Consider the following 26,141-nt stretch of genomic DNA (forward strand, 5'->3'; position numbering starts at 1 on the left):
ATGGGGTACCAGTACCTAGTCAATGATAGCTTGGCTCTATACATGGGCTACCAGTACCTAGTCAATGGTAGCTTGGCTCGATACATGGGGTACCAGTACCTAGTCAATGATAGCTTGGCTCTATACATGGGGTACCAGTACCTAGTCAATGATAGCTTGGTTATATACATGGGGTACCAGTACCTAGTCAATGATAGCTTGGCTCTATACATGAGGTACCAGTACCTAGTCAATGATAGCTTGGCTCTACATGGGGTACCAGTACCTAGTCAATGATAGCTTGGTTATATACATGGGGTACCAGTACCTAGTCAATGATAGCTTGGCTCTATACATGAGGTACCAGTACCTAGTCAATGATAGCTTGGCTCTATACATGGGGTACCAGTACCTAGTCAATGATAGCTTGGCTCTATACATGAGGCACCAGTACCTAGTCAATGATAGCTTGGCTCTATACATGAGGCACCAGTACCTAGTCAATGATAGCTTGGCTCTATACATGGGGTACCAGTACCTAGTCAATGATAGCTTGGCTCTATACATGGGGTACCAGTACCTAGTCAATGATAGCTTGGCTCTATACATGGGGTACCAGTACCTAGTCAATGATAGCTTGGCTCTATACATGAGGCACCAGTACCTAGTCAATGATAGCTTGGCTCTATACATGGGGTACCAGTACCTAGTCAATGATAGCTTGGCTCTATACATGGGCTACCAGTACCTAGTCAATGATAGCTTGGCTCGATACATGGGGTACCAGTACCTAGTCAATGATAGCTTGGCTCTATACATGGGGTACCAGTACCTAGTCAATGATAGCTTGGTTATATACATGGGGTACCAGTACCTAGTTAATGATAGCTTGGCTCTATACATGAGGTACCAGTACGTAGTCAATGACAGCTTGGCTCTACATGGGTTACCAGTACCTAGTCAATGAATGCTTGGCTATATACATGGGGTACCAGTACCTAGTCAATGATAGCTTGGCTCTATACATGGGGTACCAGTACCTAGTCAATGATAGCTTGGCTCTACATGGGGTACCAGTACCTAGTCAATGATAGCTTGGCTATATACATGGGGTACCAGTACCTAGTCAATTATAGCTTGGCTCTATACATGGGGTACCAGTACCTAGTCAATGATAGCTTGGCTCTATACATGGGGTACCAGTACCTAGTCAATGATAGCTTGGCTCTATACATGGGGTACCAGTACCTAGTCAATGATAGCTTGGCTCTATACATGGGGTACCAGTACCTAGTCAATGATAGCTTGGCTCTATACATGGGGTACCAGTACCTAGTCAATGATAGCTTGGCTCTATACATGAGGCACCAATACCTAGTCAATGATAGCTTGGCTCTATACATGGGGTACCAGTACCTAGTCAATGATAGCTTGGCTCTATACATGGGGTACCAGTACCTAGTCAATGATAGCTTGGCTCTATACATGAGGTACCAGTACCTAGTCAATGATAGCTTGGCTCTATACATGAGGTACCAGTACCTAGTCAATGATAGCTTGGCTCTACATGGGGTACCAGTACCTAGTCAATGATAGCTTGGCTATATACATGGGGTACCAGTACCTAGTCAATGATAGCTTGGCTCTATACATGGGGTACCAGTACCTAGTCAATGATAGCTTGGCTCTATACATGGGGTACCAGTACCTAGTCAATGATAGCTTGGCTCTATACATGAGGCACCAGTACCTAGTCAATGATAGCTTGGCTCTATACATGAGGCACCAGTACCTAGTCAATGATAGCTTGGCTCTATACATGGGGTACCAGTACCTAGTCAATGATAGCTTGGCTCTATACATGGGGTACCAGTACCTAGTCAATGATAGCTTGGCTCTATACATGGGGTACCAGTACCTAGTCAATGATAGCTTGGCTCTATACATGGGTACCAGTACCTAGTCAATAATAGCTTGGCTCTATACATGGGGTACCAGTACCTAGTCAATGATAGCTTGGCTCTATACATGAGGTACCAGTACCTAGTTAATGATAGCTTGGCTCTATACATGAGGTACCAGTACCTAGTCAATGATAGCTTGGCTCTATACATGAGGTACCTAGTCAATGAAGTCTTAGAGGTGCTGAGCTGGGATCAGGTCCTCCCTGTCCATGTCCATCTGATGCAGTATGATCTAAAGGGCAGAACTGATCCTAGATCAGCAGTCCAACAAGACAAGGATGATTACAGGCCCAGATGGTCTAACAACCCTTAGCCAGCCACAACCACTCCACATTCCTCCTCTGCCTGGTATCACAGTAAATACTGAGACTGTTAAACACACACACACACACACGCACACGCACACGCACACACACACACACACACACACAGCGGGGATATAGACAACCACTTCATGTGAAAAGACATCGTTGGGTACACATACACACAGTAGCACACAGTCTGGTAACAGGAACCAGGACACTCTAACATCAGTGGGCAACTCCCAGAGTAAAATTACACATTGTGGCTTTAAGTCCATGGTGAACCCACATTGGCTTGTGGTGGGTATCAACCTAGACATCTATTTGGTAGTCTGTGGCACTAGCTAATATCCCTGTAAACAAGCAGAATATAAATGAATGGGCAGAAGTCCTGACCAGTCTAGAAGGTGAAGCTGAAGCCTGAGGTTGAGGTTAGTCAGACCAGTCTAGAAGGTGAAGCTGAAGCCTGAGGTTGGTCAGACCAGTCTAGAGGGGGAAGCTGAAGCCTGAGGTTAGTCAGACCAGTCTAGAAGGGGAAGCTGAAGCCTGAGGTTACTCAGACCAGTCTAGAAGGTGAAGCTGAAGCCTGAGGTTAGTCAGACCAGTCTAGAAGGTGAAGCTGAAGCCTGGGGTTGAGGTTAGTCAGACCAGTCTAGAGGGTGAAGCTGAAGCCTTGGGTTGAGGTTAGTCAGACCAGTCTAGAAGGTGAAGCTGAAGCCTGAGGTTAGTCAGACCAGTCTAGAAGGGGAAGCTGAAGCCTGAGGTTGAGGTTACTCAGACCAGTCTAGAAGGTGAAGCTGAAGCCTGAGGTTGAGGTTACTCAGACCAGTCTAGAAGGTGAAGCTGAAGCCTGAGGTTGAGGTTACTCAGACCAGTCTAGAAGGTGAAGCTGAAGCCTGAGGTTAGTCAGACCAGTCTAGAAGGTGAAGCTGAAGCCTGAGGTTAGTCAGACCAGTCTAGAGGGTGAAGCTGAGGCCTGAGTTTGAGGTTACTCAGACCAGTCTAGAAGCGGAAGCTGAAGCCTGAGGTTGAGGTTAGTCAGACCAGTCTAGAGGGTGAAGCTGAAGCCTGAGGTTAGTCAGACCAGTCTAGAAGGGGAAGCTGAAGCCTGAGGTTAGTCAGACCAGTCTAGAAGGGGAAGCTGAAGCCTGAGGTTGAGGTTAGTCAGACCAGTCTAGAGGGTGAAGCTGAAGCCTGAGGTTAGTCAGACCAGTCTAGAAGGGGAAGCTGAAGCCTGAGGTTGAGGTTAGTCAGACCAGTCTAGAAGGGGAAGCTGAAGCCTGAGGTTACTCAGACCAGTCTAGAAGGGGAAGCTGACGCCTGAGGTTGAGGTTACTCAGACCAGTCTAGAAGGGGAAGCTGAAGTCTGGGGTTGAGGTTACTCAGACCAGTCTAGAAGGGGAAGCTGAAGCCTGAGGTTGAGGTTACTCAGACCAGTCTAGAAGGTGAAGCTGAAGCCTGAGGTTAGTCAGACCAGTCTAGAAGGTGAAGCTGAAGCCTGAGGTTAGTCAGACCAGTCTAGAGGGTGAAGCTGAAGCCTGAGTTTGAGGTTAGTCAGACCAGTCTAGAGGGGGAGGCTGAGTTATCTGGGATGGAACGGCCAATGCTCAGTCAGACCAGAGAGTCTAGAGGGGGAAGCTGAAGCCTGAGGTTAGTCAGACCAGTCTAGAGGGGGAAGCTTAAGCCTGAGCCTGAGGTTAGTCAGACCAGTCTAGAAGGGGAAGCTGAAGTCTGAGGTTACTCAGACCCGTCTACAGGGTGAAGCTAAAGCCTGAGGTTACTCAGACCAGTCTAGAAGGAGAAGCTGAAGCCTGAGGTTGAGGTTAGTCAGACCAGTCTAGAAGGTGAAGCTGAAGCCTGAGGTTGAGGTTAGTCAGACCAGTCTAGAAGGTGAAGCTGAAGCCTGAGGTTGAGGTTAGTCAGACCAGTCTAGAGGGTGATGCTGAAGCCTGAGGTTGAGGTTAGTCAGACCAGTCTAGAGGGTGATGCTGAAGCCTGAGGTTGAGGTTAGTCAGACCAGTCTAGAGGGTGATGCTGAAGCCTGAGGTTGAGGTTAGTCAGACCAGTCTAGAGGGTGATGCTGAAGCATGGGATGGAATGGCCACTGTTCATTCAGACCAGTCTGAGGTACCAGTCCAGGGATAATGGTGTTGATGTGAGCCATGACCAGCCTTTTCAAAGTATTTAATGGCTACAGATCTGAGTGTTACGGGGCGAGAGTCATTTAGACAGGTTACTTTGGCATTCTTGGGCACAGGGACTATGGTGGTCTGCTTGAAACATGTTGGTATTACAGACTGGGTCAGGGAGAGGTTGAAAATGTCTGGTCTCAAGGACATTTCCATGTAGGAGGATTCCTCGTTCTCAGGATTTCCCCCAATGACATTTCCATGCATCCTTTCCATGTACTGTCGGAAAATTCCTTGTAAATCACAACGTCCCTGAGGATGTTTCTATTTAAGAGATGTAGAATTCCTGAAAAAAAAATCTATTTCCCTATATTTATTGTGTGAAACACTCTCCAGCACTGATACAAGACTTCTCTCACTGACTGTCTATGTTGAGCAACATCCTCTGCTTCTTCCTACATGAACAGAGGGGAATATAGATTACCCAGAGGGCTGTGCAACATGAGTAGAATGAATATAGATTACCCAGAGGACTGTGCAACATGAGTAGAAGGGAATATAGATTACCCAGAGGACTGTTACTCCTCTCCTCAGTCAGATAGTCCATCAGCTCTGTACTACATGAACAGAAGGAACATAGATTACCCAGAGGGCTGTGCAACATGAACAGAATGAATATAGATTACCCAGAGGGCTGTGCAACATGAACAGAATGAATATAGATTACCCAGAGGACTGTGCTACATGAACAGAATGAATATAGATTACCCAGAGGACTGTGCAACATGAACAGAAGGAATATAGATTACCCAGGGGACTGTGCAACATGAACAGAATGAATATAGATTACCTAGAGGACTGTGCTACATGAACAGAATGAATATAGATTACCCAGAGGGCTGTGCAACATGAACAGAATGAATATAGATTACCCAGAGGGCTGTGCTAGATGAACAGAATGAATATAGATTACCCAGAGGACTGTTACTCCTCTCCTCAGTCAGATAGTCCATCAGCTCTGTACTACATGAACAGAAGGAACATAGATTACCCAGAGGGCTGTGCAACATGAACAGAATGAATATAGATTACCCAGAGGGCTGTGCTACATGAGTAGAAGGGAATATAGATTACCCAGAGGACTGTGCTACATGAACAGAAGGAATATAGATTACCCAGAGGACTGTGCAACATGAGTAGAATGGAATATAGGTTTACCCAGAGGACTGTGCTACATGAGGAGAAGGAATATAGATTACCCAGAGGACTGTGCTACATGAGTAGAAGGAATATAGATTACCCTTGAGGACTGTTACTCCTCTCCTCAGTCAGATAGTCCATCAGCTCTGAACAACATGAGTAGAAGGGATTAGCTGAAGCCAGAGGGCTGTGCAACATGAGTAGAAGGAATATAGATTACCCAGAGGACTGTTACTCCTCTCCTCAGTCAGATAGTCCATCAGCTCTGAACAACATGAGTAGAAGGAATATAGATTACCCAGAGGACTGTGCTACATGAGGAGAATGAATATAGATTACCCAGAGGACTGTACTACATGAGGAGAATGAATATAGATTACCCAGAGGACTGTGCTACATGAACAGAAGGAATATAGATTACCCAGAGGACTGTGCTACATGAACAGAAGGAATATAGATTACCCAGAGGACTGTGCTACATGAGGAGAATGAATATAGATTACCAAGAGGACTGTACTACATGAGGAGAATTAATATAGATTACCAAGAGGACTGTGCTACATGAACAGAATGAATATAGATTACCCAGAGGAAATACGAGTTCTGCTGGACTGCGAGGCACCCTATTCCCTGTGTAGTGCACTAATGTTAACCAGGGGCCACTTCATACACAGACGGAGTGTTTTGTTGTGGAGAGAGAGAGCGGCTCTAACCCTGTCCATTTGTCTGCGTCCCTACATAGTGCACTACCCTGTGGGCCTTGGTCAAAAGTAGTGCACTACATAGGGAATAGGGTTCTATAGGGCCCTGGTCAAAAGTAGTGCACTACATAGGGAATAGGGTTCTATAGGGCCCTGGTCTAAAGTAGTGCACTACTTAGGGAATAGGGAGCCATTTGAGACACACCCCGTCCCTCTCCTTTTATCCACCAGGGAGAGAAGCTGACAACAGCTCTTCCTGTGTTCACCAGACACCAAAGAGGAAGAAAGGAAAAACAGTTTCCTGTTCCTGTACAGATGGTTGATGGGGACATCAGCTGACTCTAGACAGGGAAATGGATTCCTCTACAGATGGTTGATGGGGACATCAGCTGACTCTAGACAGGGAAATGGATTCCTGTACAGATGGTTAATGGGGGCATCAGCTGACTCTAGACAGGGAAATGGATTCCTCTACAGATGGTTGATGGGGACATCAGCTGACTCTAGACAGGGAAATGGATTCCTCTACAGATGGTTGATGGGGGCATCAGCTGACTCTAGACAGGGAAATGGATTCCTGTACAGATGGTTGATGGGGACATCAGCTGACTAGACAGGGAAATGGATTCCTCTACAGATGGTTGATGGGGACATCAGCTGACTCTAGACAGGGAAATGGATTCCTCTATAGATGGTTGATGGGTACATCAGCTGACTAGACAGGGAAATGGATTCCTCTACAGATGGTTGATGGGGGCATCAGCTGACTCTAGACAGGGAAATGGATTCCTCTATAGATGGTTGAGGGGGACATCAGCTGACTCTAGACAGGGAAATGGATTCCTCTACAGATGGTTGATGGGGACATCAGCTGACTCTAGACAGGGAAATGGATTCCTCTATAGATGGTTGAGGGGGACATCAGCTGACTAGACAGGGAAATGGATTCCTCTACAGATGGTTAATGGGGATATCAGCTGACTCTAGACAGGGAAAGAAAAACAAATGTGTGTGTGTTTGTATGAACATGTAAATTGAGAAAGGCTGGAGGAGGAAATGTGTAGCAAAATGTCTAAATGAAGCCTGTATCTGCAGGATTGCCACAACCCACATGTAAATAAAAATGTAGAGCTATAGAGAAGCATTGAGTCTTTCATCACCTGGGTTAAAGTCTTCTTCCTCTTTCCTTCTGTGGTGTCTCTGCTTCCACAGACCACACAGTAAATTATCTGCTCTCTGTGTGTGTGTGTGTGTGTGTGTGTGTGTGTGTGTGTGTGTGTGTGTGTGTGTGTGTGTGTGTGTGTGTGTGTGTGTGTGTGTGTGTGTGTGTGTGTGTGTGTGTGTGTGTGTGTGTGAGAGAGAGAGATCAGAAACCTTATCAGATACAGACATTAACTGCATACACTGTTGCTGTTGAGCTCTGTGAGAGGAAGTTTAGAACACTTTCCTGTCAGAATGGAATCTCTAGAACACTTTCCTGTCAGAATGGAATCTCTAGAACACTTTCCTGTCAGAATGGAATCTCTAGAACACTTTCCTGTCAGAAGGGAATCTATAGAACACTTTCCTGTCAGAATGGAATCTCTAGAACACTTTCCTGTCAGAAGGGAATCTATAGAACACTTTCCTGTCAGAATGGAATCTCTAGAACACTTTCCTGTCAGAATGGATTCTATTGAACACTTTCCTGTCAGAGTGGAATCTATAGGACACTTTCCTGTCAGAGGGGAATCTATAGAACACTTTCCTGTCAGTATGGATTCTATAGAACATTTTCCTGTCAGAAGCGATTATATAGAACACTTTACTATCAGAATGGAATCTCTAGAAAACCTGTCAGAGTGGATTCTCTAGAAAACCTGTCAAAATGGAATCTCTAGAACACTTTCCTGTCAGAATGGAATCTCTAGAACACTTTCCTGTCAGAATGGAATCTCTAGAACACTTTCCTGTCAGAAGGGAATCTATAGAACACTTTCCTGTCAGAAGGGAATCTATAGAACACTTTCCTGTCAGAATGGAATCTCTAGAACACTTTCCTGTCAGAATGGAATCTATAGAACACTTTCCTGTCAGAAGGGAATCTATAGAACACTTTCCTGTCAGAAGGGAATCTATAGAACACTTTCCTGTCAGAAGGGAATCTATAGAACACTTTCCTGTCAGAAGGGAATCTATAGAACACTTTCCTGTCAGAATGGATTCCATCCTCTGTCAATGCTTGACACCAACATAAAATAAACATTTATGTGGGTGTATTCTCTGTTTACCCAGAAGTTAAATCTCATGTAGTTTGGTCAGTCTGTCCACAAGAGATGAACAGGGGTGTGAAACCATGAATAACCTTCACAGTGACAGCAGAGTGTTGGGAATATGGCTCCTTTTCCCCTACTGAAAAATATCTCTCGGCTGCTCCATCAATTCCTAGAATGACTATGTCATTATAATCTTTAGCCCAGATGTTTTGGTCTGTTCTAGACATGATACAAACACATTCAGAAACACATAAATACAAATATTACTTTGAAATGATTTATTTTAAAATTGAAAATACAGTTTTAGATGTTGAGACACAAATAACGCAACTTATACAGTATTGGCCTGTCAAACCAAGACAACGCCAGGAGGGAGTTAGGTTCAACAGCCTGTCAAACCAAGACAACGCCAGGAGGGAGTTAGGTTCAACAGCCTGTCAAACCAAGACAACGCCAGGAGGGAGTTAGGTTCAACAGCCTGTCAAACCAAGACAACGCCATGAGGGAGTTAGGTTCAACAGCCTGTCAAACCAAGACAACGCCATGAGGGAGTTAGGTTCAACAGCCTGTCAAACCAAGCTCAGAGCCAGGAGGGAGTTAGGTTCAACAGCCTGTCAAACCAAGACAACACCAGGAGGGAGTTAGGTTCAACAGCCTGTCAAACCAAGACAACGCCAGGAGGGAGTTAGGTTCAACAGCCTGTCAAACCAAGACAACGCCAGGAGGGAGTTAGGTTCAACAGCCTGTCAAACCACACTTTCCTGTCAGAAAACCAAGACAACGCCATGAGGGAGTTAGGTTCAACAGCCTGTCAAACCAAGACAACGCCATGAGGGAGTTAGGTTCAACAGCCTGTCAAACCAAGCTCAGAGCCAGGAGGGAGTTAGGTTCAACAGCCTGTCAAACCAAGACAACACCAGGAGGGAGTTAGGTTCAACAGCCTGTCAAACCAAGACAACGCCAGGAGGGAGTTAGGTTCAACAGCCTGTCAAACCAAGACAACGCCAGGAGGGAGTTAGGTTCAACAGCCTGTCAAACCAAGACAACGCTAGGAGGGAGTTAGGTTCAACAGCCTGTCAAACCAAGACAACGCCAGGAGGGAGTTAGGTTCAACAGCCTGACAAATCAAGACAACACCAGGAGGGAGTTAGGTTCAACAGCCTGACAAACCAAGACAACACCAGGAGGGAGTTAGGTTCAACAGCCTGTCAAACCAAGACAACGCTAGGAGGGAGTTAGGTTCAACAGCCTGTCAAACCAAGACAACGCCAGGAGGGAGTTAGGTTCAACAGCCTGTCAAACCAAGCTTAGAGCCAGGAGGGAGTTAGGTTCAACAGCCTGTCAAACCAAGACAACGCCAGGAAGGAGTTAGGTTCAACAGCCTGTCAAACCAAGACAACGCCAGGAGGGAGTTAGGTTCAACAGCCTGTCAAACCAAGACAACGCCAGGAGGGAGTTAGGTTCAACAGCCTGTCAAACCAAGACAACGCCAGGAGGGAGTTAGGTTCAACAGCCTGTCAAACCAAGACAACACCATGAGGGAGTTAGGTTCAACAGCCTGTCAAACCAAGACAACACCATGAGGGAGTTAGGTTCAACAGCCTGTCAAACCAAGCTCAGAGCCAGGAGGGAGTTAGGTTCAACAGCCTGTCAAACCAAGGCAACACCAGGAGGGAGTTAGGTTCAACAGCCTGACAAACCAAGACAACGCCAGGAGGGAGTTAGGTTCAACAGCCTGTCAAACCAAGCTCAGAGCCAGGAGGGAGTTAGGTTCAACAGCCTGTCAAACCAAGACAACGCCATGAGGGAGTTAGGTTCAACAGCCTGTCAAACCAAGACAATGCCAGGAGGGAGTTAGGTTCAACAGCCTGACAAATCAAGACAACACCAGGAGGGAGTTAGGTTCAACAGCCTGACAAACCAAGACAACGCCAGGAGGGAGTTAGGTTCAACAGCCTGTCAAACCAAGACAACGCTAGGAGGGAGTTAGGTTCAACAGCCTGTCAAACCAAGACAACGCCAGGAGGGAGTTAGGTTCAACAGCCTGTCAAACCAAGCTTAGAGCCAGGAGGGAGTTAGGTTCTTAGCCTGTCAAACCAAGACAACGCCAGGAAGGAGTTAGGTTCAACAGCCTGTCAAACCAAGACAACGCCAGGAGGGAGTTAGGTTCAACAGCCTGTCAAACCAAGCTCAGAGCCAGGAGGGAGTTAGGTTCAACAGCCTGTCAAACCAAGACAACGCCAGGAGGGAGTTAGGTTCAACAGCCTGTCAAACCAAGACAACACCATGAGGGAGTTAGGTTCAACAGCCTGTCAAACCAAGACAACACCATGAGGGAGTTAGGTTCAACAGCCTGTCAAACCAAGCTCAGAGCCAGGAGGGAGTTAGGTTCAACAGCCTGTCAAACCAAGCTCAGAGCCAGGAGGGAGTTAGGTTCAACAGCCTGTCAAACCAAGGCAACACCAGGAGGGAGTTAGGTTCAACAGCCTGACAAACCAAGACAACGCCAGGAGGGAGTTAGGTTCAACAGCCTGTCAAACCAAGCTCAGAGCCAGGAGGGAGTTAGGTTCAACAGCCTGTCAAACCAAGACAACGCCATGAGGGAGTTAGGTTCAACAGCCTGTCAAACCAAGACAATGCCAGGAGGGAGTTAGGTTCAACAGCCTGTCAAACCAAGCTCAGAGCCAGGAGGGAGTTAGGTTCAACAGCCTGTCAAACCAAGACAACACCATGAGGGAGTTAGGTTCAACAGCCTGTCAAACCAAGACAACACCAGGAGGGAGTTAGGTTCAACAGCCTGTCAAACCAAGACAACGCCAGGAGGGAGTTAGGTTCAACAGCCTGTCAAACCAAGACAACGCCAGGAGGGAGTTAGGTTCAACAGCCTGTCAAACCAAGACAACGCCAGGAGGGAGTTAGGTTCAACAGCCTGTCAAACCAAGACAACGCTAGGAGGGAGTTAGGTTCAACAGCCTGTCAAACCAAGCTTAGAGCCAGGAGGGAGTTAGGTTCAACAGCCTGTCAAACCAAGACAAAGCCATGAGGGAGTTAGGTTCAACAGCCTGTCAAACCAAGACAACGCCAGGAGGGAGTTAGGTTCAACAGCCTGTCAAACCAAGACAACGCCATGAGGGAGTTAAGTTCAACAGCCTGTCAAACCAAAAGACACCACCATGAGGGAGTTAGGTTCAACAGCCTGTCAAACCAAGACAACGCCAGGAGGGAGTTAAGTTCAACAGCCTGTTAAACCAAGACAACGCCAGGAGGGAGTTAGGTTCAACAGCCTGTCAAACCAAGACAACGCCAGGAGGGAGTTAGGTTCAACAGCCTGTCAAACCAAGCTCAGAGCCAGGAGGGAGTTAGGTTCAACAGCCTGTCAAACCAAGACAACACCAGGAGGGAGTTAGGTTCAACAGCCTGTCAAACCAAGACAACTCCATGAGGGAGTTAGGTTCAACAGCCTGTCAAACCAAGACAACTCCATGAGGGAGTTAGGTTCAACAGCCTGTCAAACCAAGACAACTCCATGAGGGAGTTAGGTTCAACAGCCTGTCAAACCAAGACAACGCCAGGAGGGAGTTAGGTTCAACAGCCTGTCAAACCAAGCTCAGAGCCAGGAGGGAGTTAGGTTCAACAGCCTGTCCACCCTCACACACCTTGCATTGTGCTTGTTCTGGGAACATGTGTGTGAGTGTGTGTGTGTGTGTACATGTTTGTGTGTGTGGTGTGTGTGTTACGTCCGTCGTTAGATGAATGAGACCAAAGCGCAGCAAAGTGTTCATGATTTTTTAATACTGAATTGCAACAAAACACAAATCCAAACGTAACGTTCTGCAGGGTTAAGATCCCAATTTAAGGAAACGGGCTGGATCCCCAATCTGAGTGTGTGTGTGTGTGTGTGTGTGTTAATGTTTGTGTGGTGTGTGTGTTAATGTTTGTGTGGTGTGTGTGTGTTAATGTTTGTGTGGTGTGTGTGTGTGTGTTAATGTTTGTGTGGTTTGTGTGTGTGTGTTAATGTTTGTGTGTGTGTGTGTGTGTTAATGTGTGTGTGTGTGTGGTGTGTGTGTGTGTGTGTTAATATTTGTGTGGTGTGTTTGTGTGTGTGTGTTTAATGTTAGTATAAACACATTGAGAGCATTCTGTCACAACAGTCGTATAATAACTGTATAATATAGTCTGGTCTGCAACATGAAACATACCTCCATTAGCCTTATATAGGCCTGGGCAAAACAACAACCAATATGTCCATACTTTCAGAATAATCCTCAGTAACCTTTAACCTTTCCCATAATCAGATGGGACATATAGAGAAGATCGAGGAGTTTTCACATTTCTGCAGGTAGTCTCTCTACCGTACAGGTGAGCGTCACGCGACGTCACTGTCCCAGTACCCTCAGGTAAAGCTACCTAGCGGGTTGTTCAGTCCCGGGAGAACACGTATTCGGTGTAGCTGGTCCAGATTTTGTCCTCGTTCGGGTCGCTGCTCGCGTACGCGCACGTGCCCGTGGAGCTGCAAGCCACCATGCGGAACCCGACCTCCGCGAGCCTGTCGAACGCCTGCTCCAGAAAGTTATACTTCAGATAGTACCGGGAAGTGTACCTCTCAGGTGGTTTGTCCGGGTCTCTGCTCTCATTCAGAGTCTCACCAAAAACTTCTTTGGCCAGGGACGTCTTTCCGCAAACCGTTATTCTGGCCACACGCCTGAACTTGGCGTCCGTTTGAATATCCCTCCCGATGGTGTAGGAGCCCCGGTAACCAATGGTAATATAGCCATGCTTCTGGAACGGGGAGCGAAGGCTCGAGTCGGGCTGCTCACCGCGGTCGTGGTGATGCTGCTACTACCCAGAGCGCAAGCGAGCGAAGCCTCTTCCGGGTCCCCATGGGCGCACAGCTCGTCCCCGAGAGAGTTATCTTTACTCACTGCCGGTCTGAGGCGCTGTGCGAGCTCGTGCAGCTGGAAGAACTCTGCCTCCTTCTGTAACCGACCCCTCTCCTTAAAGAAGTCCGGTAGAACGATGTCCCTTTCCCGCAGATAATCCAGAATATACCTGAACAGAAATCCGTCCCGGTCAAAGAAGTAGCGTCCTTTGCTGTCTTTCGGTAGTTCTGTAGGGCTCTTCTGTGCGAACATAGTCCACAGGAGAGAGTTTGGGACGGAGACTAAAGTTGCATGTCGAGTTACATACACTTGCCCGCCGACGTTTAATTCTATTATATCAGAAAAGGACGACTGTTGGTTCTCACTGTGTGCCATCTCTCTCCCCTGCGCGCCTGGGTAGAACTCCAACGGACTTGGCGAATCCAGGAAATGGACAAAATAACACCAGTACAAATGTAACGGTTTTGTTTATATGGCTGGAGTTGTGTGGGAGGAGAAGAGGAGGAGGAGACGGACTGGGGAGGCAGCAGAATACTGCTGAAAAGTTAACTCTTCACGGACAGAGTTTGTGACTTCCCTCAGTCAGTATGGAAGTCTTCTCTTTTAGTAGAAGTAAAGCTATGAAACCACTCAAGACCAGAGGTGTAAAGTAATTAAGTAAAAATACTTTAAAGTACTACTTACTGTAAGTAGTTGTTTTGGGGTATCTGTACTTTATATATATTTTTTACAACTTTTACTTTTACTTCACTATATTCCTAAAGAAAATAATGTTATTTTTAGTCTGTACATTTTCCTCGACACCCAAAAGTCCTCGTTACATTTTGAATACTTAGCAGGACAGGACAACTGTCCAATTCACACACTTCTCCAGAGTCATCCCCACTTCTCCAGAGTCATCCCCGCTTCTCCAGAGTCATCCCCGCCGCCTCTGATCTGACGGACTCACTAAACAACACAAATGCTTCGTTGTTTTAAATGCGTGTTGGAGTGAGTCCCTGGATATCCTTAAAAAAAAAGAAAATGCTGCCGTCTGATTGGCTGAATATAAACAAGGTGAAATGATTTACACTTTTACTTTTGATACTGAAGTATATTTAAAACCAACTACTTTTAGACTTTTACTCAAGTAGTTTTTCACCGGGTGACTTTCACTTTTACTTGAGTCATTTTCTATGAAGGTATCTTTACTTTTACTCCAGTTTGAGAACTGAGTACCTTTTCCACCGCTAGTCAAGACAGGGAGAGACCGACATCTAGTGGGAATTTTTATTTTGAACCTTTAATTAACTAGGCAAGTCAGTTAAGAACAAATTCTTATTTTCAATGACGGCCTAGGAACAGTGTGTTAACTGGTCTAGGAACAGTGGGTTAACTGGTCTAGGAACAGTGGGTTAACTGGCCTAGGAACAGTGGGTTAACTGCCTTGTTCAGGGGCAGAACGACATATTTGTACCTCATATTTCCCCACTAATTGTTATTGTGACCAATCAGATCAGATCTTTTGCCAATAATTGGGAAAAGGGGTCAGAAATTGGCTGCCTGTATAAACTAAGTGATAGAGACCCTCCAATAGATAGAGACCCTCCAAGACAACAGTGGTTCAATAGATAGAGACCCTCCACGACAACAGTGGTTCAATAGATAGAGACCCTCCAAGACAACAGTGGTTCAATAGATAGAGACCCTCCAAGACAACAGTGTTTCAATAGATAGAGACCCTCCAAGACAACAGTGTTTCAATAGATAGAGACCCTACAAGACAACAGTGGTTCAATAGATAGAGACCCTCCAAGACAACAGTGGTTCAATAGATAGAGAACCTCCAAGACAACAGTGGTTCAATAGATAGAGAACCTCCAAGACAACAGTGGTTCAATAGATAGAGACCCTCCAAGACAACAGTGGTTCAATAGATAGAGAACCTCCAAGACAACAGTGGTTCTAAATAGATTGAGACCCTTCAAATAATTGAACAAGAGTGACATCTAGTGTACAATGTAGAAAATTGCAGATCGGACCATGACTTGAGCACGTCTTAATTCTTATCACGTATCCCCAGTGGAGAGAGAGCAATAGCGCAGGCTATCTTCAGTAAGAGACTGAACAGAGACTCCTAGACAGTCCCCATAGTGGTCCTCTGAGAACATGATCTAAGGACCATTGACTTTAAAGAGCGGCCCCAGATCAGATGTCCCAGGGGGCACCACTGAGATAATAACCCTGGAGTGGAAATAGTCCTCTTAGGATCACTGGACTGTATAGTTCCTAAATGGCTCTAAACAGCTGTTTTATTTATTGACTCTTTAGCTATACATATGCAACACTTGGATTTATGACAGACAGATGGTTCAACCAGCCAGTAGGAGCTGTTGTATGTCAGCTGATTATTGGAGAGGAGCAGTCACAGCATTTCAAATTAAATCTGCTATATTATGGGTAAAATAGAACGGAACTGAATAGAATACAACAGGATAGAATACAACAGAATAGAATACAACAGAATAGAATACAACAGAATAGAATACAACAGAATAGAATACAACAGAATAGAATACAACAGTATAGAATACAACATAATAGAATAGAATACAACAAAATAGAATAGAATACAACAAAATAGAATAGAATACAACAGAATAGAATACAACAGAATACAATAGAATACAACAGAATAGAATAGAACACAACAGAATAGAATAGAATACAACATAATAGAATACAAAATAATAGAACACAAGAGAATAGAATACAACAGAATAGAATAGAATACAACAGAATAGAATAGAATACAACAAAATAGAATACAACAGGATAGAATACAACAGAATAGAATAGAATACAACAGAATAGAATAGAATACAACAGAATAGAATAGAATACAACATAATATAATACAACAGAATAGAATACAACAGAAAGGAATAGAATACAACAGAATAGAACAGAATAGAATAGAATACAACAGAATAGAATAGAATACAACAAAATAGAATACAACAGGATAGAATACAACAGAATAGAACAGAATAGAATAGAATACAACATAATAGAATAGAATACAACATAATAGAATACAACATGATAGAATACAACAGAAAGGAATAGAATACAACAGAATAGAATACAACAGAATATAATACAACAGGATAGAATAAAACAGAATAGAACAGAACAGAATAGAATAGACTAGCATATCATAGAAAGCAAAGACTATAATAGAATGAATAACAGTATTTTTATTTAGAGAGAACCTCCATATCTCTGTCCATCAGTATCTGTTCTAGATTAGACATTCCTGGTTAGACCAATTCTCAAATCATTTCATCACATACAGGGCCTTCGGAAAGTATTCAGACCCCTTGGCTTTTACCACATTTTGTTACGTTACAGTCTTATTCTAAAATGGATTAAATACCAAACACATCCTCAGCAATCTACCCACAATACCCCATAATGCCCTTCCCTTTTTCAGGATGACAACGCCCCCGTGGTCAAAAGCGATGTCCATACAGAAATGGTTTGTCAAGCTCGGTGTGGAAGAACTTGACTGGCCTGCACAGAGCCCTGACCTCAACCCCATCGAACACCTTTGGGATGAATTGGAATGCCGACTGAGAGCCAGGCCTTATCGCCCAACATCAGTGCCCGACCTCACTAATGTTCTTGTGGCTGAATGGAAGCAAGTCCCTGCAGCAATGTTCCAACATCTAGTGGAAAGCCTTCCCTGAAGAGTGGAGGCTGTTATAGCAGCAAAGGGGGGACCAACTCCATATTAATGCCTTCCCTGAAGAGTGGAGTCTGTTATAGCAGCAAAGGGGGGACCAACTCCATATTAATGACTTCCCTGAAGAGTGGAGGCTGTTATAGCAGCAAAGGGGGGACCAGCTCCATATTAATGACTTCCCAGAAGAGTGGAGGCTGGTATAGCAGCAAAGGGGGTCCAACTCCATATTAATGTCTTTCCAGAAGAGTGGAGGCTGTTATAGGGGGGACCAACTCCATATTAATGACTTCCCAGAAGAGTGGAGGCTGGTATAGCAGCAAAGGGGGGACCAACTCCATATTAATGCCTTCCCAGAAGAGAGGAGGCTGTTATAGCAGCAAAGGGGGGGGGTCCAACTCCATATTAATGACTTCCCAGAAGAGTGGAGGCTGGTATAGCAGCAAAGGGGTCCGACTCCATATTAATGTCTTTCCAGAAGAGTGGAGGCTGTTATAGGGGGGACCAACTCCATATTAATGACTTCCCAGAAGAGTGGAGGCTGTTATAGCAGCAAAGGGGGGACCAACTCCATATTAATGACTTCCCAGAAGAGTGGAGGCTGTTATAGCAGCAATGTTCCAACATCTAGTGGAAAGCCTTCCTGAAGAGTGGAGGCTGTTATAGCAGCAAAGGGGGGACCAACTCCATATTAATGACTTCCCAGAAGAGTGGAGGCTGTTATAGCAGCAAAGGGGGGACCAACTCCATATTAATGACTTCCCTGAAGAGTGGAGGCTGTTATAGGGGGGACCAACTCCATATTAATGACTTCCCTGAAGAGTGGAGGCTGTTATAGGGGGGGTCCAACTCCATATTAATGACTTCCCTGAAGAGTGGAGGCTGTTATAGCAGAAAAGGGGGACCAACTCCATATTAATGACTTCCCAGAAGAGTGGAGGCTGTTATAGCAGCAAAGGGGGGACCAGCTCCATATTAATGACTTCCCAGAAGAGTGGAGGCTGGTATAGCAGCAAAGGGGGTCCAACTCCATATTAATGTCTTTCCAGAAGAGTGGAGGCTGTTATAGGGGGGACCAACTCCATATTAATGACTTCCCAGAAGAGTGGAGGCTGGTATAGCAGCAAAGGGGGGACCAACTCCATATTAATGACTTCCCTGAAGAGTGGAGGCTGTTATAGCAGCAAAGGGGGGTCCATATCCATATTAATGACTTCCCAGAAGAGTGGAGGCTGTTATAGCAGCAAAGGGGGGTCCATATCCATATTAATGACTACCCAGAAGAGTGGAGGCTGTTATAGCAGCAAAGGGGGGTCCATATCCATATTAATGACTTGCCAGAAGAGTGGAGGCTGTTATAGCAGCAAAGGGGGGGTCCAACTCCATATTAATGACTTCCCAGAAGAGTGGAGGCTGTTATAGCAGCAAAGGGGGGACCAACTCCATATTAATGACTTCCCTGAAGAGTGGAGGCTGTTATAGCAGCAAAGGGGGGTCCATATCCATATTAATGACTTCCCAGAAGAGTGGAGGCTGTTATAGCAGCAAAGGGGGGTCCATATCCATATTAATGACTACCCAGAAGAGTGGAGGCTGTTATAGCAGCAAAGGGGGGTCCATATCCATATTAATGACTTGCCAGAAGAGTGGAGGCTGTTATAGCAGCAAAGGGGGGGTCCAACTCCATATTAATGACTTCCCAGAAGAGTGGAGGCTGTTATAGCAGCAAAGGGGGGACCAACTCCATATTAATGACTTCCCTGAAGAGTGGAGACTGTTATAGCAGCAAAGGGGGGACCAACTCCATATTAATGACTTCCCAGAAGAGTGGAGGCTGTTATAGCAGCAAAGGGGGGTCCAACTCCATATTAATGACTTCCCAGAAGAGTGGAGGCTGTTATAGCAGCAAAGGGGGTCCATCTCCATATTAATGTCCATGATTTTGGAATGAGACGTTCGACGAGTAGGTGTCCACATACTTTTGGTCATGTAGCGTATTTCATCACATTAAGCTAGAGTTGCGCAGTAGGTCTGAGAGAGAGAGAGAGAGAGAGAGAGAGAGAGAGAGAGAGAGAGAGAGAGAGAGAGAGACAGAGAGAGAGAGAGAGAGGCAGAGAGAGACAGAGAGAGAGACAGAGGGGAGATATGGATCCCATGCCTCTAGCTCCATTAGCAGAAGGTCACACAGGCACATAGAGGGATACAGGAGGATAATTGGGCACCAGGAGGATGAACACCATGTATGACGATGGCCCAAATAGCACTGTTGAGCACTGCCTTGGACACAGGCCCATAGGGAATAGGGTACCATTTGACCAGGGCCCATAAGGGAATAGGGTACCATTTGACCAGGGCCCATAGGGATTAGGGTGCTATTTGACCAGGGCCCATAAGGGAATAGGGTACCATTTGGGTTGAACGATACATTTGTCTCTCTCCTTCTACTCTGCTGATTTAGAGGAACAATATAATGGATCTCCATCTACTCTGCTAATTAAGAGGAATAATATAATGGATCTCCTTCTACTCTGCTGATTAAAAGGAACAATATAATGGATCTCCATCTACTCTGCTGATTTAGAGGAACAATATAATGGATCTCCATCTACTCTGCTAATTAAGAGGAATAATATAATGGATCTCCATCTACTCTGCTAATTAATGGATCTCCATCTACTCTGCTAATTAAGAGGAATAATATAATGGATCTCCATCTACTCTGCTAATTAAGAGGAACAATATAATGGATCTCCTTCTACCCTGCTAATTAAAAGGACAATATAATTGTCACGCCCTGACCTTAGAGAGCCTTTTTATTTCTCTCTTTGGTTAGGTTGGGGTGTGATTTGGGTGGGCATTCTAGTTTTTCTATTTCTTTGTTGGCCGGTTATGGTTCCCAATCAGAGGCAGCTGCCTATCGTTGTCTCTGATTGGGAGGCTGCCTATTGTTGTCTCTGATTGGGCAGCTGCCTATCGTTGTCTCTGATTGGGAATCATACTTAGGCAGCCTTTTTCCCCCCACCTTCTGTTGTGGGATCTTGTTTTTGTTCAGTTACTGTGTAGCCTGCCGAAGGTTACGGTCGTTTATCTTTTTTTAAAGAAAGATGTACGGTGGGTTGGGTTCCTCTCCCTCCCTTCATCCATCAGACTGGTATGTGACCCAGAGAGGACGCAGGGCTGTATTCTGATGTGACACAAGGCAGAGACTGTGTGTGTGTCTCTCACCAGGCAGGGCCTGTCAGTCAGGAAGGCAGAGGAGGTTAGGAGGGTTACTGCTCTGCCTCTACCCCCACTCTATCACAACACACACACACTGTCAGCATAGACATGTATAGGGAAGGGAGTAGTGGAGCCACTGTCACCATAGACTTCAACCCCTCTTCTTGTGTTCATTCTCAGACTCCTCCTGTCTCTAGTGATCTCATCCATGGCCTTTATCTCATAAACTAAACCACAGAGGACAGTTATGGTCACGTCTCAGGACACGTTTTCTCTCTGTATCCCTCAAGGGCAAAATATGAAAAGCACTTGAGTTGTTAAAAGCAATGATGAAATCCTTTTCTCCTCTTAATTTTTTTCTTCTCTCTCTGTCTCTCTCTCTCTCTCTCTCTCTCTCTCTCTCTCTCTGACTCTCTCTCTCTCTCTCTCTCTCTCTCTCTCTCTCTCTCTCTCTCTCTCTCTCTCTCTCTCTCTCTCTCTCTCTGTCTCTCTCTCTCTCTGTCTCTCTCTCTCTCTCGTGCATGCTGGGTGTTTTGGAGTTTGAGTGTTTGGTGTGGAAAAGCTCTATCCTAACTAACTTTCTTGATTCTTTTCTTTACATGTTATTTTCTATGGTGGAGGGTTAATGCAATATTTGTTTTTAGCGGTATCCAAAGTTTTTTTCAAAGTTAGGTGGAAGAGGACAGAGTAACTTTCCGGGGGTGGAAGGTGTAGTGTGCGCAATGGCTTCTCAGCCTAGCGCGGACGAGACGCTGTCGATACAGCATGGATTCAGGTGTGTTCCTGAGAACGGAGTTAAGGTGGAGGAGGTTCTGCTCGCGGTCGGTGAACAGGTAGGAGCTGAGTTTATACATTCTGCTTCTAGAATGAACAAAGCTGTGGTTGTGTTCATGAAAAGGGCAAATTTGGTCGGTAGGCTAATTGCTAGCGGAATATTTGTAAGAGATGTGTTGGTGTCAATTTCACCTCTCTCTACCCCTTCAACAAGAGTTGTAGTGGCAAATTTGCCTCCGTTTATTACGGACGATCAAATTAGGAAAGAGCTGAGTCGTTTTGGTAAGTTTGCTAGCGGTTTCCGTGTACTGTCAGCAGGTTTTCAGGCAGATGCCGTTAAGCACGTTGTTTCGTTCAGGCGGCAAGTGTTTATGTTTCTGAACAATAATGAGCAACAGCTAAATGTGCATTTCAAAGTGAGGCATGGGGAGGGGCTCTATGCAGGTTTTGCCAGCACAGATAGTCTACGGTGTTTTGAATGTGGGGATTTGGGGCACAAGAGCTGCGTGCCCACATAAAGGCCATAGACGGAGTGAGGGTGCAAGTGGGGGAAATCGAGGTCAAAATGCAGGGGGTAAGGAGATGCAGACAGCAGAGGCTGGGCCTAGTCAGTCTAGAGATGGTGGTGTAGATGAGACTGGGGCTAGTCAGGCTAGAGATGGTGGAGAAGCAGAGGCTGGGTCTAGTCAGGCTAGAGATGGTGGGGTAGCTGAGGCTGGGCCTAGACATGCTATGGAGGGTGGTGCAGATAATGCTGGGCCTAGTCATGCTATGGAGGGTGGTGTAGCTGAGGCTGGCCCTAGTCATGCTATGGAGGGTGGTGTAGCTGAGGCTGGCCCTAGTCATGCTATAGAGGGTGGTGCAGATGATACTGCGTCTAGTCAGGTTATTCTAGTGGATGAGGAGAGTATAGTGGGGAAGTGTAAGAGATTAGGGGGAGGAGGAGGGTGTCAAGAGGAAAAGGAAAAGGATGTGGATAAAGGTACCATGGAAATGTTGCCTGTTGCTGTGGGTGAGGCCCTAAACAGAGAAAGGGCAGGTGGTCAGGGTGGGAGATAGAGAAGAGGAGGAAAGTGAGTCTGAGGAAGAGGATGAGGAGTTATTTTTTCAGACTCCTCTTCAATTGGCCCGGAGCTGACAGCCAGTCAACCAGAGGGGTCTAAGTACACGTTGAGAGAACTGACAAGGTTCCTGAATGAGACTAAGGGGAAAAAAGTTAATCTTGAGACTTTTTTTCCTGATCCTAGAAAGTTTGTAAGATCAGTACAACATGCTATGAGAAATGAGGGGCATGGTGCCCTCTCACCCAGGAAACGGTTTAGGTTGAGGAAGTGGGTCACAATAGTGCGTAAAGGTTTACCTTCAGACACTGTTTAAATGTTTAATTTCTTACTGACACTGGGGCTTTTTGAGCTTTGCTATTGGTCTATTTCTCTGCTGGCTTTTCTCCCACTTCTTATGGAGACTCTTCGGGTAGGCTCGCTCAATATAAATGGCGCCAGAGATGCGGGAAAGAGGAGTGTGTTGGGTGAATATGTAAAACAAAAAAAAGTACAGGTGTTGTTTCTGCAGGAGACTCATAGTGATGTGGTGAATGAAGTTGATTGGGGGCTCTGGTGAAAGGGGCAAGTGTGTTGAGCCATGGGACAAATCTTAGTGCAGGGTGGCAGTCCTTTTTGCACCGGGTCTGGCTGTAAAATTTGCTCCTCAAAGGAGGTGTGTAGGGGTAGGTTGCTTGTTGTTAAAGCAGAAATTAACAACATGGTTTTTGTCTTTATAAATGTGTATGCGCCTAACACAGGGAGAGAAAGAGGGGTTCTATTTGGGAGTCTTAGACAGGAACTCTCACAAGTAGCGCCTGAGGAGACGCTGGTGATCGGAGGTGACTGGAACTGTACAATGGATTTTACAAAAGACAGAAATGGGGAAGAGCCTCATTCAGTGTCAGTGGGAGTGTTAAGGGACATCTTTAATCAGTTTGACCTAGTGGATGTTTGGAGAACTAAACATCCAAACACAAGACAGTATACGTGGGTGAAGGTTTTGGGGCTAGGGTGAGTGCAGCTCGACTTGATCGTTTTTACATGTCCAGGAATCAGAGCAATAGGCTGCTGGGTGCTACCATTCTCCCAGTGGGGTTTTTCGGATCACCACATAACCATGGCTCGGCTGTCTATTTCACCAGGGCCCCGGCAGGCATCTTATTGGAAGTTCAATGTAAAGCTCTTACAAGATGCCACCTTTGCTCAGGTTTCCAGACTTTTTGGGAAAGATGGGGGCAGCGAAGAGAGGAGTATGAGTCTCTGAGTCAATGGTGGGATGTGGGGAAAGTGCAAATTCGGCTTTTCTGTCAACAGTACACAGCTCTCTCATCCTCAGAGGCTAGGAGAGTATTGGGGAACTAGAGCGGTGTATTAGTGAGATGGAGGTAGAGATGGTGGGGCAAGGCAATGTAGGCCTCCAGGCTAACTTAGCCGACCACGTAGGGACCTGGGCAGTTTTTCCAGGTTAAAGCAAAGGAGCACTTGTAAGAGCTAGGTTCTCCATGCTCAAGGAGATGGATGCTCCCAGCTCCTTCTTCTTTGGTTTGGAAAGACAGAGCAGTGATGCCAAGGGTATGCATTGTCTACGGCTGTCTGATGGGAGGGTGACCTCTGTGGTGGGGAGATGCGGGAGCGGACTGTGGAGTTTTATACTGAATTGTATAGGGCAGAAATGTGTGATCCTATGTGTGCTCAGGTCTTGTTCGAAGGACTCCTAAGCTCTCTCGGGCACAGAGGGATGAAATGGACATTCCTCTGTTGTCACATGAACTGGCAGAGGCAGTAACCCAGATGTCCCCGGTCGTGCACCCGGGGTCGATGGACTTCCAGTGGAATTTTACAAAAATTCTGGGGAACAATTGGACAGGATTTCTTTTGCGTGTTGCGTGAATGCGTCGGGGTAGGAGAGTTGCCGATGAGCTGCCGTCGGGCGCTCTGACTCTCCTGCCCAAAAAGGGGACTTGTGTGAACTTAAGAACTGGAGGCCTGTGGCATTACTCTGTGCGGACTACAAGATTTTTGCCAAGGTCCTCTCTAACAGACTGAAGTCCCATCTGGACTCTATAATACACAAGGACCAGACATATTGTGTACCGGGACGCTCAATCACGGACAACTTGTTCTTGATTAGGGACATGTTGGACTTGTCGAGAGGTTCTAATGTGAACTTTGGACTGGTCTCTTTAGATCAAGAGAAGGCTTTTGATAGAGTGGATCATGAGTATCTGTTTAATGTGATGTCTGTGTTTGGGTTTGGGAAGAGTTTTGTGACCTGTGTGAAGCTGTTGTATGCTGGGGCGTCATGTATGGTTAAGGTGGGAGGGGGCTCAGTAGGCCAGTCTGGGTGAGACGGGGATTAGACAAGGATGCCCTCTATCTGGGCAGCTGTACACACTAGCCATTGAGCCTTTTTAGGACTGCTACGCAGGAGACTGCGGGGAGTGTGCTGGACAGGCATGGATGTGGTGACAGGAATAGCAGTCTCAGCATATGCAGATGATGTTTCTGTGATGGTCAGGGATGAGCAAGATATGCAGGAACTAGAGACCAGTCTGAAGGTGTACGAGGAGCTTCATCAGCTAAGGTAAACTGGGGAAAGAGCAAAGCTCTGTTATGTGGGGCATGGGGGATAGGGCTCCTCCTCTGCTTCCAGGGGTTTGCAGTGGGGTTGTGAAGGGCTTAAAGTGTTGGGGGTGTACCTGGGCTCGGAGAGGTGGGTCAGCAAGAACTGGGAGGGGCTGTCACAGGCAGTGGTGTCAAGACTGGCCAGGTGGAGGTGGCTCCTGTCCCAAGTGTCATATAGAGGGAGGGTGCTGATAATCAACAACCTGGTGGCATCTTCCTTGTGGCATAAACTGGCTGTCCTCAACCCCCGCCGGGTCTGCTTGCAGACCTGCAACGCAAGCTGGTGGACTTCTTTTGGTCGGGACATCACTGGCTGAAGGCAGCAGTTTTGTACATGACCGTATTACCTAAGGAGGACAGGGCCTGGTGGAACTGGAGAGCAGGATGGCTGCTTTCCGACTAAAGGCGGTGCAGAGACTGCTGTACCACACTGATGTTGGCTGGAGGGAACCAGCATGCGCGCTGCTGAGGAGAGCTGGCGGATTAGGGTTGGACCGGCAGCTGTTCCTCATGAAGCTGGAGAGGCTGAGTACAGCAGGTCTCTCAGAGTTTTACTCTGCGGTGCTGAGGGCCTGGCAGCTGCTAAGACCCACACGAGAAGGGGGTGTGGAGCCTGGGCAGTGGGTGTGGGAGGAGCCTATCTTCCACAACCCAGCCATCCCTTTGAGATCGGTTCAGTCGGCCAACCTGCAGAGGCAACTGATGGCAGGGGGTTTACAAAGGCTGGGTGACCTGAGACTGCTGGGAGAGGAGGGGTGGAAAACCCCGGAGGTCTTAGCGCAACAAACAGGAATAACGTCTCTTAGGCTGCTGGAGAGATTCCTGGAGGAGGTCCAGGAGGCACTGTCTGAGCCGGTAAGGGGGGTGTTTGAGAGGCCAAAGGGAGAGGGGCCACCAATGTTCCCGCCACTGCAGGTGACGGCAGAGACTGGAGACTGGCAAGGGGGTCTGGAGGACTTGTTAGATTTTAACACTCCGAGCCTGGGGAGTTTGAGGGGTGGGAGGTAAAGCCCTCTACAACCTCTGTGTTAAGGTTAGGAGCATTAGAAGCCTAACAGGAGTGAAGGCACATCAGTGGCAGGGGGTATGTGGGGCGGAGAGTATGGTGGGTTTTAGATGGAGGGCGCTCTACAAACCCCAGTACCAAAGAGGTCAGGGGACCTCCAGTGGAGGGTTCTTCATGGAGCCCTGGCCACTAACAGCTGGTTGGCACGGGTTGATCCGGGAATTGGGCAGGGGTGTCCTTTCTGTCAAATGAAAGAAACTGTAATTCATGTGTTTTCTGTGTGCACCAGGTTAATGCCATTAATGTCTCTGTTGGAATGTCTGTGTGACAGGTTGGGGGT

General features: G+C 46.5%; 1 protein-coding gene across 1 annotated transcript; it reads right to left on the minus strand.

The window, feature by feature from the left end:
* Positions 1-12,302: 12,302 nt before the first annotated feature.
* LOC135573064 (BTB/POZ domain-containing protein KCTD12-like) lies at positions 12,303-14,346 on the minus strand. The gene is given in 2 exon segments (XM_065022097.1): positions 12,303-13,303; positions 13,306-14,346. Coding segments are annotated over 2 exon segments (834 nt in total). The 5' UTR covers positions 13,786-14,346; the 3' UTR covers positions 12,303-12,949.
* Positions 14,347-26,141: the final 11,795 nt, after the last annotated feature.

The sequence above is a fragment of the Oncorhynchus nerka genome, linkage group LG2 (genome assembly GCF_034236695.1).
Source record: "Oncorhynchus nerka isolate Pitt River linkage group LG2, Oner_Uvic_2.0, whole genome shotgun sequence".
NCBI lineage: Eukaryota > Metazoa > Chordata > Actinopteri > Salmoniformes > Salmonidae > Oncorhynchus > Oncorhynchus nerka.